The sequence below is a fragment of the Salmo trutta genome, chromosome 3 (genome assembly GCF_901001165.1).
Source record: "Salmo trutta chromosome 3, fSalTru1.1, whole genome shotgun sequence".
In the NCBI taxonomy this organism is placed as follows: Eukaryota; Metazoa; Chordata; class Actinopteri; order Salmoniformes; family Salmonidae; genus Salmo; species Salmo trutta.
The window spans coordinates 21,349,858-21,369,397 of record NC_042959.1 but is presented as its reverse complement, the minus strand read 5'-3'; the positions used below and the strand labels follow the sequence as shown (position 1 = coordinate 21,369,397).

Sequence of the window (19,540 nt, the reverse complement as noted above, 5' to 3'; positions counted from 1 at the left end):
GAAATGAAACATTTAAAAGGGAACTGAATGACAGAACCAGCCTAACCAGTCAGTGTCTGGGGCTTCCATCATAAACGTGCCTTGTGCATGTGTACCAGACTGATTTGGGAGAAAGTTTGTTTTTCAACTAGAACGCATTTTCTTGGATTGATTATGTTTTGGGATTTTGTAGGAAGATCCACCATCTTTATACATCAGGATCCACAAAAAATCTGGTGTTTTGAAAATAATTTCCGTTTAACATACAGTACCTCTTGCATGATCAAACTCATATCCTGTTACACTAGTTATACTGAAATACACAAGACTCATCAACCTGTCCAGCAGGACATTGCCCTTTACTGTATGACCAGATGTGGTAATACTTTCCCATTCTATCTTCATAAGGAATTATATGCGTCATCTATAGCTCATTAGGTGTAATACATGTGCTTATGCAATATGAAGAGGGTGTTCCTAGGACATATCTCCACATGGGGAGCAGTGCATTATAATGCCTCATGCACAGCTTATATGGCATTACACATGTGATTATTATGAAGAGGGAAGTTTTACAAATTAGTACCAGTCAAGTTTGGACACACCTAGTCATTCAAGGGTTTTTCTTTATTTTCCCTTTTTTCTACATTGTAGAATAATAGTGAAGACATCAAAACTATGAAATAACACATGGAAACATGTAGTAATGAAAAAATTGTTAAACAAATCAAAATATATTTTTGATTCTTCAAAGTAGCTACCCTATGCCTTGATGACAGCTTTGCACATTCTTGGCATTATTACATTTACATTTGACATTTTAGTCATTTAGCAGACGCTCTTATCCAGAGCGACTTACAGTAGTGAATGCATACATGTCATACCTTTTTTTTGGTACTGTTTTTGTATTATCTCAACCAGCTTCACCTGGAATGCTTTTCCAACAGTCTTGAAGGAGTTCCCACATGCTGAGCACTTGTTGGCTGCTTTTCCTTCAGTGTCATGTCCAACTCATCCTAAACCATCTCAATTTGGTTGAGTTCAGGTGACTATGGAGGCCAGGTCATCTGATGCAGCACTCCATCACTCTCCTTGGTCAAATAGCCCTTACACAGCCTGGAGGGGTGTTGGGTCATTGTCTTATTGAAAAACAAATGATAGTCCCACTAAGCGCAAACCAGATGGGATTGCGTATCACTGCAGTATGCTGTGGTAGCAATGCTGGTTAAGTGTGCCTTGAGTTCTACATAAATAACTGACAGTGTCACCATCATAACACCACCTCCATGCTTCACTGTGGAAACCACACATACGGAGATCATCTGTTCACCTACTCTGCGTCTCACAAAGACATGGCAGTTGGAACCAAAAATCTCATTTGGACTCATCAGTCCAAAAGGACAGATTTCCACCGGTCTAATGTCCATTGCTTGTGTTTCTTGGCCCAAGCAAGTCTCTCTTATTCTTATTGGTGACCTCTAGTAGTGGTTTCTTCGCAGCAATTCTCTGAACTCTTGATATGTCTGTTACTTGAACTCTGAAGCATTTATTTCGTCTGCAATTTCTGATGCTATTAACTCGAATGACCTTATCCTCTGCAGCAGAGGCAACTATGGGTCTTCCTTTCCTGTGGCGGTCCTCATGAGAGACAGTTTCATCATAGCACATAATGGTTTTTGCGACTGCACTTGAAGAAACCTTAAGTTCTTGAAATTTTCAGAATTGACTGACCTTCATGTCTTGAAGTAATGAAGCTGTTGTTTCTCTTTGCTTATTTGAGCTGTTCTTGCCATAATATGGAGTTGGTCTTTCACCAATTAGGGGTGGTATACAGAAGATAGCCCTATCTTGTCACAACACAACTGATTGGCTCAATCGCATTTAGATGGAAAGAAATTACGCAAATTAACTTTTAACAAGAGACACCTGTTAATTGAAATGCATTCCAGGTGACTACCTCATGAAGCTGGTTGAGAGAGTGCCAATAGTGTGCAAAGCTGTCATCAGGGCAAAGGGTGGCATCTTTGAAGAATCTCAAATATAAACTATTTTTATTTGTTTAACACTTTTTTTTTTGTTGGTTACTACATGATTCTGTAGGTGTTATTTCATAGTTTTGATGTCTTCACTATTGTACAATGTCAAAAAATAAATAAAAATACAGAAAAACCCTTGAATGAGTAGGTGTCCAAATATATTTACATTTGTTTAACACTTTTTTTGCTGACTACATGAGTCCGTGTTATTTAATTAGTTTTAATGTCTTCACTATTATTCTACAATGTAGAATATAGTAAAAATAAAGACAAACCCTTAAATGAGTAGTTGTCAACTTTTGACTGGTACTAATATATATATATATATATATATATATATATATATATATATATATATATATCTCCATCTCCTTACATTGTGGATGTGTGATCTCTCCACATGGGGAAAGAGAGCAGCTTCTCTATAAATAGCTCAATGCAGTGGCCTGTGGTGCTTGCCAATCTGCCGCAGCACTTTACAGAATGCCTTTGCCACCATGACAGGAAAATGGGCTTTTTTTGTGGGGCGTCCTGGCTGCAGAGTGGCGTCCTGAGTCTATTGGCAGTTTTACAGTTTAGGCGTGCCAATTGGACTCGTGTTAATACTGCTCCTCCCCCCTCCGGAGGGTGAGAGCGTTTAGAAGTGTAAACATGGTCTCCGGCTGTTGTTGATTCTTGGGCCATGGCTGCAGTGTGTGTGTGTGTGTGTGTGTGAAGCCCTAGGGAAGGGTTGCAGACCAAACTGTTTTAACTGCATGCTGCGTCAGTAAACAACTTCTGAACACAGTTCTACAAGGACGTGTAGAGGCTTGTTTCTCAGTGCCGACTGTTTGTGCAGCACTTTTGTTGACAATTAGGGGATTCTAATAGTCTCATGTGTAAGACGAGGGCTTCTTCAACCGCTGGTATAGTTATCTTCACAACCGTATTATTGTGCTGCCATAAAGGGGAAACACAGATTTGCTCCTGGGCCATGTAAATACATATAAAGAAATATCAGATATTGAGTGTGAAATTGAAGACAAGAAATTAAAATGTTCCACTCACAATTCATGAGGATTTGCATCATAACTAAATAGAATAATCACATGGTATTGTAACTACCCTGCTTTAGCTTAGTGTTTCACGAGTCAATCACATTATAATCACTCACTATGGAGTATTCAGAGTCAACATAGAGAGTTGTGTGGTGTGGGAATATTATTAACCTATGGTCCTCTTGTCACATCTGCAGGTGCCCATACCTGGCAATTCACCTGTCCCCTGCCATCCCGGTCTTCGCTATCCTCCTCTTCTTTTTCGTCATGGCCATGCTGCTGAGGACCAGCTTCAGTGACCCGGGGGTGTTGCTGCGCGCACTCCCCGAAGAGGCCACCTTCATCGAGATGGAGATCGGTGAGAAAGTTTACCCTACCTGTGTTATCATTCTTCCCTTGGCCCTGTATAGAAACAACCCCTAGGCCATATCCCATATATGCACTGAACAGAAATATAAACGCGACATGTAAAATGTTGATCCCATGTTTCATGAGCTGAAATAAACGACCCCAGAAGTGTTCCATACACACACAAAGCTTCATTCTCAACAACAAAAAGTTTGTGGAATATCAAGAAGCTGATAAAACAGCATGATCATTGAACAGGTTCACCTTGTGCTGTGGACAATGAAAGGCTATTCTAAAATGTGCAGTTTTGTCACACAACACAATGCTGCAGATGTCTCAACTTTTGAAAGCATGAAATTGGAATGCTGACTGCAGGAATGTCCACCAGGGCTGTTGCCAGATAATTGAATGCTCATTTCTCTACCATAAGCTTCCTCCAACATCATTTTAGAGAATTTAGCAGTACGTCCAACCGGCCTCTCAACCGCAGACCGTGTGTAACCACGCCAGCCTAGGAACACCACATCTGGCTTGTTCACCTGCGGGATGGTCTGAGACCAGCCACCGGAAAGCTGATGAAACTGTGGGTTTGCACAACCGAAGAATTTCTTCACAAACTGCAAGAAACCGTCTCAGCGAAGCTTATCTACGTGCTCGTCATCCTCACCTAGGTCTTAACCTGACCACAGTTTGTAACCGACTTCGGTGGGCAAATGCTCACATTTGATGCCCACTGGCATGCTGCTGTGAGTCCCGGTTTCAACTGTACCGTGCAGATGGCAGACGGCGTGTATGTCGTCGTGTGGGCGAGCAGTGTCAATGTTGTCAACAGAGTGCACCATGGTGGGGTTATGGTATGGGCAGGCATAAGCTACGGACAATGAACACAATTGCATTGTATCAATGGCAATTTGAATGTGACAATGATCCTGAGGCCCGTTGTCGTGCCATTCATCTGCCACCATCACCTCATGTTTCAGCATAATGCACATCCCCATCTCGCAAGCATCTGTACAGATTTCCTGGAATCTGACTGGTTTTTTGATCCATGTCCCTACCTTTTAAAAAAATACATACATACAGTACCAGTCAAAGTTTGGATACCTACAGATTCAATTCTGTATACATCTGGCCCTTCTTTAGATACTGTGTTAACAAACCACCAAACGAGCTTCAACGCCATACAACACTCCTTCCGTGGCCTCCAACTGCTCTTAAATGCTAGTAAAACTAAATGCATGCTATTCAACTCATCGCTGCCCACACCTGCCTGCCCGTCCAGCATCACTACTCTGGATGGTTCTGACTTAGAATATGTGGACAACTATAAATATACTGCTCAAAAAAATAAAGGGAACACTTAAACAACACATCCTAGATCTGAATGAAAGAAATAATCTTATTAAATACTTTTTTCTTTACATAGTTGAATGTGTTGACAACAAAATCACACAAAAATAATCAATGGAAATCCAATTTATCAACCCATGGAGGTCTGGATTTGGAGTCACACTCAAAATTAAAGTGGAAAACCACACTACAGGCTGATCCAACTTTGATGTAATGTCCTTAAAACAAGTCAAAATGAGGCTCAGTAGTGTGTGTGGCCTCCACGTGCCTGTATGACCTCCCTACAACGCCTGGGCATGCTCCTGGACAGTCTGTGGTGCAACGTGGCGTTGGTGGATGGAGCGAGACATGATGTCCCAGATGTGCTCAATTGGATTCAGGTCTGGGGAACGGGCGGGCCAGTCCATAGCATCAATGCCTTCCTCTTGCAGGAACTGCTGACACACTCCAGCCACATGAGGTCTAGCATTGTCTTGCATTAGGAGGAACCCAGGGCCAACTGCACCAGCATATGGTCTCACAAGGGGTCTGAGGATCTCATCTCGGTACCTAATGGCAGTCAGGCTACCTCTGGCGAGCACATGGAGGGCTGTGCGGCCCCCCCAAAGAAATGCCACCCCACACCATGACTGACCCACCGCCAAACCGGTCATGCTGGAGGATGTTGCAGGCAGCAGAACGTTCTCCACGGCGTCTCCAGACTCTGTCACATCTGTCACGTGCTCAGTGTGAACCTGCTTTCATCTGTGAAGAGCACAGGGCGCCAGTGGCGAATTTGTCAATCTTGGTGTTTTCTGGCAAATGCCAAACGTCCTGCACGGTGTTGGGCTGTAAGCACCGGACGTCGGGCCCTCATACCACCCTCATGGAGTCTGTTTCTGACCGTTTGAGCAGACACATGCACATTTGTGGCCTGCTGGAGGTCATTTTGCAGGGCTCTGGCAGTGCTTCTCCTGCTCCTCCTTGCACAAAGGCGGAGGTAGCGGTCCTGCTGCTGGGTTGTTGCCCTCCTATGGCCTCCTCCATGTCTCCTGATGTACTGGCCTGTCTCCTGGTAGCACCTCCATGCTCTGGACACTACGCTGACAGACACAGCAAACCTTCTTGCCACAGCTCGCATTGATGTGCCATCCTGGATGAGCTGCACTACCTGAGCCACTTGTGTGGGTTGTAGACTCCGTCTCATGCTACCATTAGAGTGAAAGCACCGCCAGCATTCAAAAGTGACCAAAACATCAGCCAGGAAGCATAGGAACTGATAAGTGGTCTGTGGTCCCCACATGCAGAACCACTCCTTTATTGGGGGTGTCTTGCTAATTGCCTATAATTTCCACCTGTTGTCTATTCCATTTGCACAACAGCATGTGAAGTGTATTGTCAATCAGTGTTGCTTCCTAAGTGGACAGTTTGATTTCACAGAGGTGTGATTGACTTGGAGTTACATTGTGTTGTTTAAGTGTTCCCTTTGTTTTTTTGAGCAGTGTACATAGGTGTCTGGTGAGACTGTAAAGTCTCCTTCCAGACTCACATTAAGCATCTCCAATCCAAAGATTAATCTAGAATTGGCTTCCTATTTTGCAATAAAGATGGGCTGTGTACAGACTCTTTTGACAGCTTTGCCAAGAGTGTGCAAAGCCGTCATCAAGGGTTGCTACTTTGAAGAATCAAAAATATAAAATACCTTTTGGTTACTACATGATTCCATATGTTATTTATTAGTTTTGATGTCTTCACTATTCTACAATGTTGAAAAAAATTAAGAAAAACCTTGAATGAGTTGTTGTCGCAACTTTTGACTAGTACTGTATATCTATGACCAACAGATGCATATCTGTATTCCCAGTCATGTGAAATGCATAGAATAGGGCCTAATGAATTGTTTTCAATTGACTGATTTCCTTATGAACTGTAACTCAGTAAAAGCTTCGAAATTGGTTGCATTTTTTTGTTAAGTGTATTTGTAGATTTGAAACCCAAAGTGAATCAATGTAATGTGACATTTTCTGTAGCTCTGAAAGAATTTAAGAGTTTAAGGTAAGCAATATTGCGAGCGTTCCATCTAGCCTATCAGAGGGCAAGGTGGAGCTACTGTCATGCTGCTCAGGCCTATCTAATCCTCTCCGATGTACATGAAGTGCCTAAGGGGTAGGGGCAAGCGAAGTCTCTTCCGGATGTGGGGCCTAGGAGGACTGTGGCCCACCACCCGAGGCGATTAAGAAGCAAGCGAAGTGTAAAGCATTTTGGGGTCATGAATACTGCAGCAGACGTGTGTGTGTGTGTGTGTGTGTGTGTGTGTGTGTGTGTGTGTGTGTGTGTGTGTGTGTGTGTGTGTTTCAAGCAGCAGTGTGGAGACCAGAGCCCCTTCCTGTTGGTTAATTCATGTTTGTTATGCTTTATGCCACTAAAGGTTAGCTAATCATCCATGTTGTTCTGAGCTTATCCCCTAGTCACACCCCTGCATTGTTACTGACTTTTTCTGCAATTTGAGGTGTACTGTTTCGAGCCTTGATGAAGTCTGAATTCATCAATTTGGCCCTCCATGCCGTTCTCATTACCTAGACAACAGTAGTATGCATTAATTGTTATAATGGCACAACCAAATAGGAGGGTTTTGCAGACGTGTTCTTCCTATGTTTTCTCGTATAAGCTAGCCAGATGTGGATCTTAATGAACATGCTGTACATTGCTGCACTTCTAATGGCCTTTGTTTTGATATCCTGACCACTCCCTAGTGGACTATCCACTCTTTCAGCTAGCCTCTCTTTCCTGTCTGTCTCTAGAGGGAAAAGCCTGTCTGCTCTGCAGTAGCCCAGCCACAGCCCAACCCTCTCCCTCTCTCTCTCTTTCTAGCTGTTCAATGTGCAGGGAAGATTCACAGTGCCCTTCATGCATCCCCCCCATCCTCTCTCATTACAGTCGAGAGGCTTGGGTGGGAGACTGGTCAGAGTTCCTCTCCAGATGAGCGGTCTGGAAATGATTTGCCCCTGCTGCAGGTGGTCCACTGAGAGTGCCTTTGCTGGCAGTGCTCCTTTTTGTCACGGCTCTGACTCAAGCCTTCCAGTCAGAATACATAGTCATACTATTGGGCTAACATGCTAATGGATATTGCTTCTTGGACTGATATGCTTCCTTTGTGATGGCTCTGACTCAGGCCTTCCAGTGAGACAGCAGTGATACATGCTAAAGGCTATTGCCTATTAGGATAACATGTGAATTATTGCCTGTTCGGCTAATGGCTATTTAGCTAACATATTAATGGATTTAGGGCTAACATTCTCATCCTTGGTCTAACAATGGCTGTAATGGCACAATTTAGAACAGCAAGGCCGTTCAGTTTGTGTGACATGACCTTGTTTAGTATTTTGAGCCACAGATTGTGTTTGTTGTTCTGCAGCAGGATTCTGCCCTCAACCTATTTTGCACTCCTCTCAAACTGGTCTTCCTCATCGTACACTAGTCTCAAAACATCTGACCCTAGGCAAAAGTGACTTGGGTCTGGGTTCAGTTATATACTTTTTTGGCATAGAGGAAATACGTCACTGCCTACAGTACGTCACTAGTTTATCCGCTTGAAAAAATACAAAATAGTATCTAGCAAGATGGAGATCGGAGGTTATTTTTAATGAGCGCATTTCGCAAGTCACTCATTTGCATCAACTACCTTACCTAAAACCACTGCAAAGGTTTTACCTGCAAATTTTGAATCGTGACGTTCTAGCATGCCTGCCTCATTTTATTGGTAGAGTCGCCAGAATAGTTTTCATCTTGCGTTTACATCCCCAAAATATCTTTAATGTGCCATCATTGGCCAGCGTGGCAATCGGTGGGGTCTGTGATGGATTGTGGGGTGTGTTAATGGGAGACAGGCAGGTGCAGATGTGTGGGCTCTAGAACCCAGGCTGTCCGGCATATTGATGAAGGCTCAGCTGTGGTGCTCTGTCACTTAGACCCGTTAGTGGCTGGCTCCTGGAGGACTACTAATCGGATGAGAGCCTATCCTCCTGGAATATATAATGGGCCGACCAGGACCGGCTCTTCACAAAGGACCGCACGTATGGTCTCATTCACCACTGGAGTGCTAGCTAGCTACATGAATTCATTCACAAAGCAATGGTTTTAAGTGGAAAGTGGTTTGATATAACTTACTGTGATTCGACATTGTGATTTGTTAAAAAGCCTGGTGTTTCTTTAAACATGTTTTGCAGCATTTGATGAAGCCATTTGACCACCGTCTTGTGTCCTGTACAGTACACTGTGTTGATTTGTCCTGTACACTGTGTTGATTTACACATTTTTCATCAAAGGTGGTAGCAAGATCCTTTTAAAAAATGTATTCTACTTTCTTGCATAGCCTCTTGTTCAATCATGCAAAGACTTTGGGGGTGGTATGGCCTCAATGCTTTTAGAGCAAACTGTGTAAATGTTTGATTTGGTTCAAGTTGTGCTGTCTCTCCACCTGTCCTAGCATTCATTCCCCCTGGCAGTATTCAGTAATGTTACTTGAATAATTTAAAAGAAGCGATTTACACTACATACAGTTGAAGTCGGAAGTTTACATACACCTTAGCCAAATACATTTAAACTCAGTTTTTCACAATTCCTGACATTTAATCCTAGTAAAAATGTCCTGTCTTAGGTCAGTTAGAATCACCACTTTTATTTTAAGAATGTGAAATGTCAGAATAACAGTAGAGAGAATGTTTTTTCAGCTTTTATTTCTTTCATCACATTCCCAGTGGGTCAGAAGTTTACATACACTCAATTAGTATTTGGTAGCATTGCCTTTTAAATTGTTTAACTTAGGTCAAACGTTTCGGGTAGCCTTCCACAAGCTTCCCACAATTTTGCCTAAGAACACAACCATGAATAAAGAATGGTACCAACACATCCTCCGAGAGCAACTTCTCCCAACCATCCAGGAACAGCTTGGTGACGAACAATGCCTTTTCCATCATGATGGAGCACATAAGGCAAAAGTGATAACTAAGTGGCTCGGGGAACAAAACATCGATATTTTGGGTCCATGATCAGGAATCTCCCCAGACCCTAATTCCATTAAATACTTGTGGTCAATCCTCAAGAGGTGGGTGGACAAACAAACACCCACAAATTCTGACAAACTCCAAGCATTGATTATGCAAGAATGGGCTGCCATCAGTCAGGATGTGGCCCAGAAGTTATTTGACAGCTTGCTAGGGCGGATTGCAGAAGTCTTGAAAAAGGGTCAACACTGCAAATATTGACTCTTTGCATCAACTTCATGTAATTGTCAATAAAAGCCTTTGACACTTATGAAATGCTTGTAATTATACTTCAGTATTCCATAGTAACATTGGACAAAAATATCTAATGACACTGAAGCAGCAAACTTTGTGGAAATTAATATTTGTGTCATTCTCAAAACCTTTGGCCACGACTGTGTGTTTTTATATATATATATATATATATATATACTGAGATCACGTGACACTTAGATTGCACACAGTTGGACATTATTTATCTAGTTATGTGACTTCTGAAGGTAATTGGTTGCACCAGATCTTATTTAGGGGCTTCATAGCAAAGGGGATGAATACATAGGCTTATTTCACTGTAGAGCCTCTAGCCCTGCTCATTATACCTTATCCAACCTTTCAGTTCCACCACCCACACATGCTATGACATCTTCTGGTTTCAATGTTTCTAGAGACAATATCTCTCTCATCATCACTCAATGCCTAGGTTTACCTCCACTGTATTCACATCCTACCATACCTTTGTCTGTACATTATACAGTGAGGGAAAAAAGTATTTGATCCCCTGCTGATTTTGTACGTTTGCCCACTTACAAAGAAATGATCAGTCTACAATTTTAATTGTAGGTTTATTTGAACAGTGAGAGACAGAATAACAACCAAAGAAATCCAGAAAAATGCATGTCAAAAATGTTATAAAATTATTTGCATTTTAATGAGGGAAATAAGTATTTGACCCCTCTGCAAAACATGACTTTGTACTTGGTGGCAAAACCCTTGTTGGCAATCACAGAGGTCAGACGTTTCTTGTAGTTGGCCACCAGGTTTGCACACATCTCAGGAGGGATTTTGTCCCACTCTTCTTTACAGATCTTCTCCAAGTCATTAAGGTTTCGAGGCTGACGTTTGGCAACTCGAACCTTCAGCTCCCTCCACAGATTTTCTATGGGATTAAGGTCTGGAGACTGGCTAGGCCACTCCAGGACCTTAATGTGCTTCTTCTTGAGCCACTCCTTTGTTGCCTTGGCCGTGTGTTTTGGGTCATTGTCATGCTGGAATACCCATCTACGACCCATTTTCAATGCCCTGGCTGAGGGAAGGAGGTTCTCACCCAAGATTTGATGGTGCATGGCCCCGTCCATCGTCCCTTTGATGCAGTGAAGTTGTCCTGTCCCCTTAGCAGAAAAACACCCCCAAAGCATAATGTTTCCACCTCCATGTTTGATGGTGGAGATGGTGTTCTTGGGGTCATAGGCAGCATTCCTCCTCCTCCAAACACGGCGAGTTGAGTTGATGCCAAAGAGCTCCATTTTGGTCTCATCTGACCACAACACTTTCACCAGTTCTCCTCTGAGTCATTCAGATGTTCATTGGCAAACTTCAGACGGGCATGTGTATGTATTCATGAGCAGGGGGACCTTGTGGGCACTGCAGGATTTCAGTCCTTCATGGCGTAGTGTGTTACCAATTGTTTTCTTGGTGACTATGGTCCCAGCTGCCTTGAGATCATTGACAAGATCCTCCCGTGTAGTTCTGGGCTGATTCCTCACCGTTCTCATGATCATAGCATCTCCACGGGGTGAGATCTTGCATGGAGCCCCAGGCCGAGGGATATTGACAGTTATTTTGTGTGTCTTCCATTTGCGAATAATCACACCAAATGTTGTCACCTTCTCACCAAGCTGCTTGGCGATGGTCTTGTAGCCCATTCCAGCCTTGTGTAGGTCTACAATCTTGTCCCTGACATCCTTGGAGAGCTCTTTGGTCTTGGCCATGGTGGAGAGTTTGGAATCTGATTGATTGCTTCTGTGGACAGATGTCTTTTATACAGGTAACAAGCTGTGGTTAGGAGCACTCCCTTTAAGTGTGCTCCTAATCTCAGCTCGTTACCTGTATAAAAGACACCTGGGAGCCAGAAATCTTTCTGATTGAGAGGGGGTCAAATACTTATTTCGCTCATTAAAATGCAAATCAGTTTCTAATATTTGACATGTGTTTTTCTGGATATTTTTGTTATTCTCTCTCTCTCACTGTTCAAATAAACCTACCATTAAAATTATAGACTGATCATTTCTTTCAGTGGGCAAACGTCCAAAATCAGCAGGGGATCAAATACTTTTTTCCCCCACTGTACCTTGAAGCTGTTTTATCACCCCCAGAAACCTGCTCCTTTTACTCTGTATTCTGGACGTCATAGATGACCAATTCTCATAGCTTTTAGACGTACCCTTATTCTACTCCTCCTCTGCTCCTCTGGTGATGTAGAGGTGAATCCAGGCCCTGCAGCACCTAGCTCCACTCCTATTCCCCAGGTGCTCTCTGTTGATGACTTCTGTAACCGTAATAGCCTTGGTTTCATGCATGTTAACATTAGAAGCCTTCTCCCTAAGTTTTTGTTTTATTCACTGCTTTAGCACACTCTGCCAACCCGGATGTCCTAGCCGTGTCTGAATCCTGGCTTAGGATGTCCACCAAAAACTCTGAAATCTTCATCCCTAACTACAACATTTTCAGACAAGATAGAACGGCCAAAGGGGGCGGTGTTGCAATCTACTGCAGAGAGAGCCTGCAGAGTTCTGTCCTACTATCCAGGTCTGTACCCAAACAGTTTGAACTTTTACTTTTAAAAATCCATCTCTCTAAAAACAAGTCTCTCACCGTTGCCGCCTGCTATAGACCACCCTCTGCCCCCAGCTGTGCTCTGGACACCGTATGTGAACTAATTGCCCCCCATCTATCTTCAGAGCTCGTGCTGCTAGGTGACCTAAACTGGGACATGCTTAACACCCCAGCCATCCTACAATCTAAGCTTGATGCCCTCAATCTCACACAAATGATCAATGATCCTACCAGGTACCACCCCAAAGCCGTAAACTCGGGCACCCTCATAAATATCATCCTAACCAACTTTCCCTCTAAATACACCTCTGCTGTTTTCAACCAAGATCTCAGCGATCACTGCCTCATTGCCTGCATCCGTAATGGGTCAGCGGTCAAACGACCTCCACTCATCACTGTCAAACGCTCCCTGAAACATTTCGGCGAGCAAGCCTTTCTAATCGACCTGGCCCGGGTATCCTGGAAGGATATTGACCTCATCCCGTCAGTAGAGGATGCCTCGTTATTTTTTATAAATGCCTTCCTCACCATCTTAAATAAGTATGCCCCATTCAAGAAATTTAGATCCAGGAACAGATATAGCCCTTGGTTCTCTCCAGACCTGACTGCTCTTAACCAACACAAAAACATCCTGTGGCGTTCTGCATTAGCATCGAACAGCCCCCGTGATATGCAACTTTTCAGGGAAGTTAAAAACCAATATACACAGGCAGTTAGAAAAGCCAAGGCTAGCTTTTTCAAGCAGAAATTTGCTTCCCGCAACACAAACTCAAAGTTCTGAGACACTGTAAAGTCCATGGAGAATAAGAATACCTCCTCCCAGCTGCCCACTGCACTGAGGATAGGAAACTCTGTCACCTCCGATAAATCCACTATAATTGAGAATTTCAATAAGCATTTTTCTACGGCTGGCCATGCTTTCCACCTGGCTACCCCTACCGCGATCAACAGCACTGCACCCCCCACAGCTACTCGCCCAAGCCTTCCCCATTTCTCCTTCTTCCAAATCCAGTCAGCTGATGTTCTGAAAGAACTGCAAAATCTGAACCCCTGCAAATCAGCCGGGCTAGACAATCTGGGCCCTTTCTTTTATAAAATGATCTGCCGAAATTGTTGCAACCCCTATTACTAGCCTGTTCAACCTCTCTTTCGTGTCGTCTGAGATTCCAAAAGATTGGAAAGCAGCTGCTTTCATCCCCCTCTTCAAAGTGGGACACACTCTTGACCCAAACTGCTACAGACCTATATCTATCCTACCCTGCCTTTCTAAGGTCTTCAAAGTCAACAAATTACCGACCATTTGGAATCCCAACGCACCTTCTCCGCTATGCAATCTGGTTTCAGAGCTGTCATGGGTGAACCTCAGACACGCTCAAGGTCCTAAACGATATCGTAACCGCCATCGATAAGAAACAATACTGTGCTGCCATATTCATTGACCTGGCCAAGGCTTTCCACTGTCAATCACCACATCCTCATCGGCAGACTCAATAGCCTTGGTTTCTCAAATGATTGCCTCGCCTTGTTCACCAACTACTTCTCTGATAGAGTTCAGTGTGTCAAATCAGAGGGCCTGTTTTCCGGGCCTCTGGTAGTCTCTATGGGGGGCCACAGGGTTCAATTCTTGGGCCAACTCTCTTCTCTGTATACATCAATGATGTCGCTCTTGCTGCTGGTGAGTCTCTGATCCACCTCTATGCAGACGACACCATTCTGTATACTTCTGGCCCTTCTTTGGACACTGTGTTAACAACCCTCCAGACGAGCTTCAATGCCATACAAATCTCCTTCCGTGGCCTCCAACTGCTCTTAAATACAAGTAAAACTAAATGCATGCTCTTCAACCGATCACTGCCCGCACCTGCCCGCCCGTCCAGCATCACTACTCTGGACGGTTCTTACTTAGAATATGTGGACAACAACAAATACCTAGGTGTCTGGTTAGACTGTAAGCTCTCCTTCCAGACTCGCATCAAACATCTCCAATCCAAAGTTAAATCTACAATTGGCTTCCTATTTCGCAACAAAGCATCCTTCACTCATGCTGCCAAACATACCATCCTACCGATCCTCGACTTCGGCGATGTCATTTACAAAATAGCCTCCAATACCCTACTCAACAAATTGGATGCATTCTATCACAGTGCCATCCGTTTTGTCACCAAAGCCCCATATACTACCCTCGACTGCGACCTGTACTCTCGTTGGCTGGCCCTCGCTTCATATTCGTCGCCAAACCCACTTCCTCCAGGTCATCTACAAGACCCTGCCAGGTAAAGTCCCCCCTTATCTTAGCTCACTGGTCACCGTAGCAGCACCCACCTGGAGCATGCGCTCCAGCAGGTATATCTCTCTGGTCAGCCCCAAAGCCAATTCCTCCTTTGGCCGTCTCTCCTTCCAGTTCTCTGCTGCCAATGACTGGAACGAACTACAAAAATCTCTGAAACTGGAAACACATCTCCCTCACTAGCTTTAAGCACCAACAGTCAGAGCAGCTCACAGATCACTGCACCTGTACATAGCCCATCTATAATTTAGCCCAAACAACTACCTCTTCCCCTACTGTGTTTATTTACTTATTTATTTTGCTCCTTTGCACCCCATTATTTCTACTTTGCACTTTCTTCCACTACAAATCTACCATTCCAGTGTTTTACTTGCTATATTGTATTTACTTTGCCACCATGTCCCTTTTTGCCTTTACCTCCCTTATCTCGCCTCATTTGCTCACATTGTATATAGACTTATTTTTCTACTGTATTATTGACTGTATGTTTGTTTTACTCCATGTGTAACTCTGTTGTTGGATGTGTCGAACTGCTTTGCTTTGTCTTGGCCAGGTCGCAATTGTAAATGAGAACTTGTTCTCAACTTGCCTACCTGGTTAAATAAAGGTTAAATAAAATATGCACGCACCACTTTTCCTTTTTAATTTTTTCAAATAAGTAATTTTTTTCACTTCCCCAATGTGGACTGTTTTGTGTATCCAAATAAAAATCCATTTAAATTACAGGTTGTAATGCAACAAAATAGGAGAAACGCCAAGGGGGATGAATACTTTTGCAAGGATCTGTAGCACGTAAAATCATCTATCATCGGTTGCAACACTCACTACCAAGTTCCAAACTGCCTCTGGAAGCAACGTCAGCGCAAGAACGGTTCGCCGGGAGCTTCATAAAATGGGTTTCCGTGGCCGAGTTGCCGCACACAAGCTTAAGATCACCATGCGCAATCGGCTGGTGTGGTGAAATGTTCGCCGCCATTGGACTCTGGAGCAGTGGAAACGTGTTCTCTGGAATGATGAATCAAGCTTCACCATCTTGCAGTCCGACGGACGAATCTGTGCTTGGCTACCTGCCCCAATGTGTAGTGCCAACTGTAAAGTTTGTTGGAGGAGGAATATTGGTCTGGGGCTGTTTTTCATGGTCCGGGCTAGTCCCCTTAGTTCCAGTGAAGGGTATTCCTAATGCTGACAATGACATTCTAGACAATTGTGTTTCCAACTTTGTGGCAACAGTTGGGGAAGGCCCTTTTCCTGTTTCGTTATGACAATGCACCCGTGCACAATGCAAGGTCCATACAGAAATGGTTTGTCGATTGATGTGGAAGAACTTGACTGGCCTGCACAGAGCCCTGACCTCAACCCCACCGAACACCTTATGGATGAATTGGAACGCCGACTGCGAGCCAGGCCTAATCGCCCAACATCAGTGCTCGACCTCACTAATGCTCTTGTGGCTGAATGGAAGCAAGGCCCCACAGCAATTTTCCAACATCTAATGGAAAGCTTTCCCAGAAGAGTGGAGGCTGTTATAGCAGCAAAGGGGGACCAACACCATATTAATGCCCATGATTTTGAAATGAGATGGTCGACAAGCAGGTGTCCACATACTTTTGTACATGTAGTGTATGTTAAACAGGACTATATACTAGAGGTCGACCGATTTCATCGGAATGGCCAATTTAATTAGGGCTGATTTTTCAAGTTTTCATAACAATCGGTAATCAGCATTTTTGGACACCGATTATGGCCGATTACATTGCACTCCACGAGGGGACTGCATGGCAGGCTGACTACCTTTTACGCGATTGCAGCAAGCCAAGGTTGATATTACTAGTTTGTCTAGCTTGTCCTGCGTTGCATATAATCGATGCGGTACCTGTTAATTTATCACCGGATCACAGCCTACTTTGCCAAACGGGTGATGATTTAACAAGCGCATTCGTGAAAAAAGCACTGCCGTTGCACCAATGTGTACCTAACCATAAACATCAATGCCTTAATCAATACACATGTAAATATTTTTAAACCTGCATATTTAGTTAATATTGCTTGCTAACATGAATCTCTTTTAACGAGGGAAATTGTGTCACTTCTCTTGCATTCTGTGCAAGCAGAGTCAGTGTATATACAGCAGTTTGGGCTGCCTGGCTCGTAGCGAACTGTCTGAAGACCATTTTTTCCTAACAAAGACCGTAATTAATTTGTAGGGAATTGTACGTAATTATGACATAACGTTGAACGTTGTGCAATGTAACCACAATATTTAGACTTAGGGATGCCACCCGTTAGATAAAATACGGAACGGTTCTGTATTTCACTGAAATAATAAAATGTTTTCAAAATGATCGTTTCCGTATTTTACCATACTAATGACCTAAGGCTCGTATTTCTGTGTGTTTTTAAATTATAAATAAGTCTATGATTTCATATTTGATAGAGTAGTCTGTGAGGGGTGGTAGGCAGCAGCAGGTTCGTAAGCATTCATTCAAACGGCACTTTCCTGCATTTGCCAGCAGCTCTTCGCTGTGCTTCAAGCATTGCTCTGTTTATGACTTCAAGCCTATCAACTCTCAAGATTAGGCTGGCAATACTATAGTGCCTATAAGAACATCCAATAGTCAAAGGTATCTGAAATACAAATGGTATAGAGAGAAATGGTCCTATAATAACTACAACCTAAAACTTCTTACCTGGGAATATTGATGACTCATGTTTAAAGGAACCACCAGCTTTCATATGTTCTCATGTTCTGAGCAAGGAACTTAAATGTTAGATTTTTTACATGGCAAATATTGCACTTTTACTTTCTTCTCCAAGACTTTGTTTTTGCATTATTTAAACCAAATTGAACATGTTTCATTATTTATTTGAGGCTAAATTGATTTTATTGATGTATTATATTAAGTTAAAATAAGTGTTCATTCAGTAGTTGTAATTGTCATTATTACAAATATATAGATGGATGTATAGATATATTTATTTTTAAATCGGGCAATTTGTTTACATTTTTAATTAAATTCAGATTTTTTGGTCCTCCAATAATCGGTATCAGCGTTGAAAAAATCATAATCGGTTGACCTCTACTATATACCCTGACACAGCAAGACTCATCGTCCCAGGTCCAGGCTAATAAATAACAATAACAGATCATGAAAAAATCTATACAAATAAATGTCATTCACTGACATTCTTAAGGTTCAACTATTCTGGTGTGTGTACTTCCAAAGCCCTTCATCTTTATCAGCCGGTGTGGCTCAACTTACAACTTTACTGTGTAGATATTCAACACAATAGGAACCTTGATTTCCACCGTCTTTGAATACAATTCCTTGATGTGGAGCTGGCAACAGGCTGTGGAGCTGGCAACAGGCAGTGGAGCTGGCAACAGGCAGTGGAGCTGGCAACAGGCAGTGGAGCTGGCAACAGGCAGTGCAAGATTCTCAGAACATACACTCTACTATATATTTGTCTACTAGAGGCACTGTGGGTAAAAAAAGAATGTATCCTCTGGTTTAGTCTGGTATATTTAGTCGACTGAAAATGTGTACTGTACAAAAATATAAAAACAACATGTAAAGTGTTGGTCCCATGTTTTATGAGCTGAAATTAAATATCCCAGAAATGTTCCATAAGCACAAAAGCTAATTTCTCTCAAATTTTGTGCACAAATCTGTTTACATCCCTGTTCATGAGCATTTCTCCTTTGCCAAGATAATTAATCCACCTGACAGGTGTGGCATATCAAGAAGCTGATTAAATGGCATGATCATTACACAGGTGCAACTTGTGCTGGGGACAATAAAAGGCCACTCTAAAATGTGCAGTTTTGTGTCGCAACACAGTGCCACAGATGTTGGCGTGCTGACTGCAGGAATGTCCACAAGAGCTGTTGCCAGATAATTGAATGCTCATTTCTCTATCATAAGCCGCCTCAAGGTGTTTGGCAGTATGCCTAACCGGCCTCACTACCACAGACCACGTGTAACCACACCAGCCCAGGACCTCCACATCTATCTTCTTCACCTGCGGGATAGTCTGAGACCAGCCGATGAAACTGTGGGTTTGCAGGACTGAAGAATTTCTGCACAAACTGTCAAACCGTCTCCGTGAAGCTCATCTGCGTGCTTGTCGTCCTCACCAGGGTCTTGACCTGACTGCAGTTCGGCGTCGTAACCGACTTCTTCAGTGGGCAAATACTTCCCTTCGATGGCCACTGGCATGCTGGAGAAGTGTGCTCTTCACAGATGAATCCTGGTTTCAACTCTACCTAACCTCATGTTTCTGCATGATAATAATGCACGGCCCCATGTCTCAAGGATCTGTACACAATTCCTGGAAGCTGAACATTTTATAGTTCTTCTATGGCCTGCGTACTCAACAGACGTCACCCGTTGAGCATGTTTGGGATGCTCTGGATCGACATGTACGACAGCGTGTTCCAATTCCCACCAATATCCAGCAACTTCGCATAGCCATTGAAGAGGAGTGGGACAACATTCCACAGGCCACAATCAACAATCTGATCAACTTGATGCGAAGGAGATGTTGCGCTGCATGAGGCAAATGGTGGTCACACCAGATACTGACTGGTTTTCAAATTCATGGTGACCAAAATATGCATGTCTGTATTCCCAAATCCATAGGGTCTAATGA

General features: G+C 43.2%; 1 protein-coding gene across 2 annotated transcripts in view; it reads left to right on the top strand.

The window, feature by feature from the left end:
* Positions 1 to 19,540, top strand: part of LOC115170160 (palmitoyltransferase ZDHHC9) — a 44,787-nt gene that overhangs the window by 11,139 nt on the left and 14,108 nt on the right. For both annotated transcript variants that reach the window (XR_003870976.1, XM_029726506.1), the window contains exon 2: positions 3,250 to 3,410. Coding sequence is in view for 1 of the 2 variants with exons in the window: in XM_029726506.1 (XP_029582366.1) it covers positions 3,250 to 3,410 (161 nt within the window). In the remaining variant the exon portion in view is untranslated. The remainder of the gene's footprint in view (positions 1 to 3,249; positions 3,411 to 19,540) is intronic.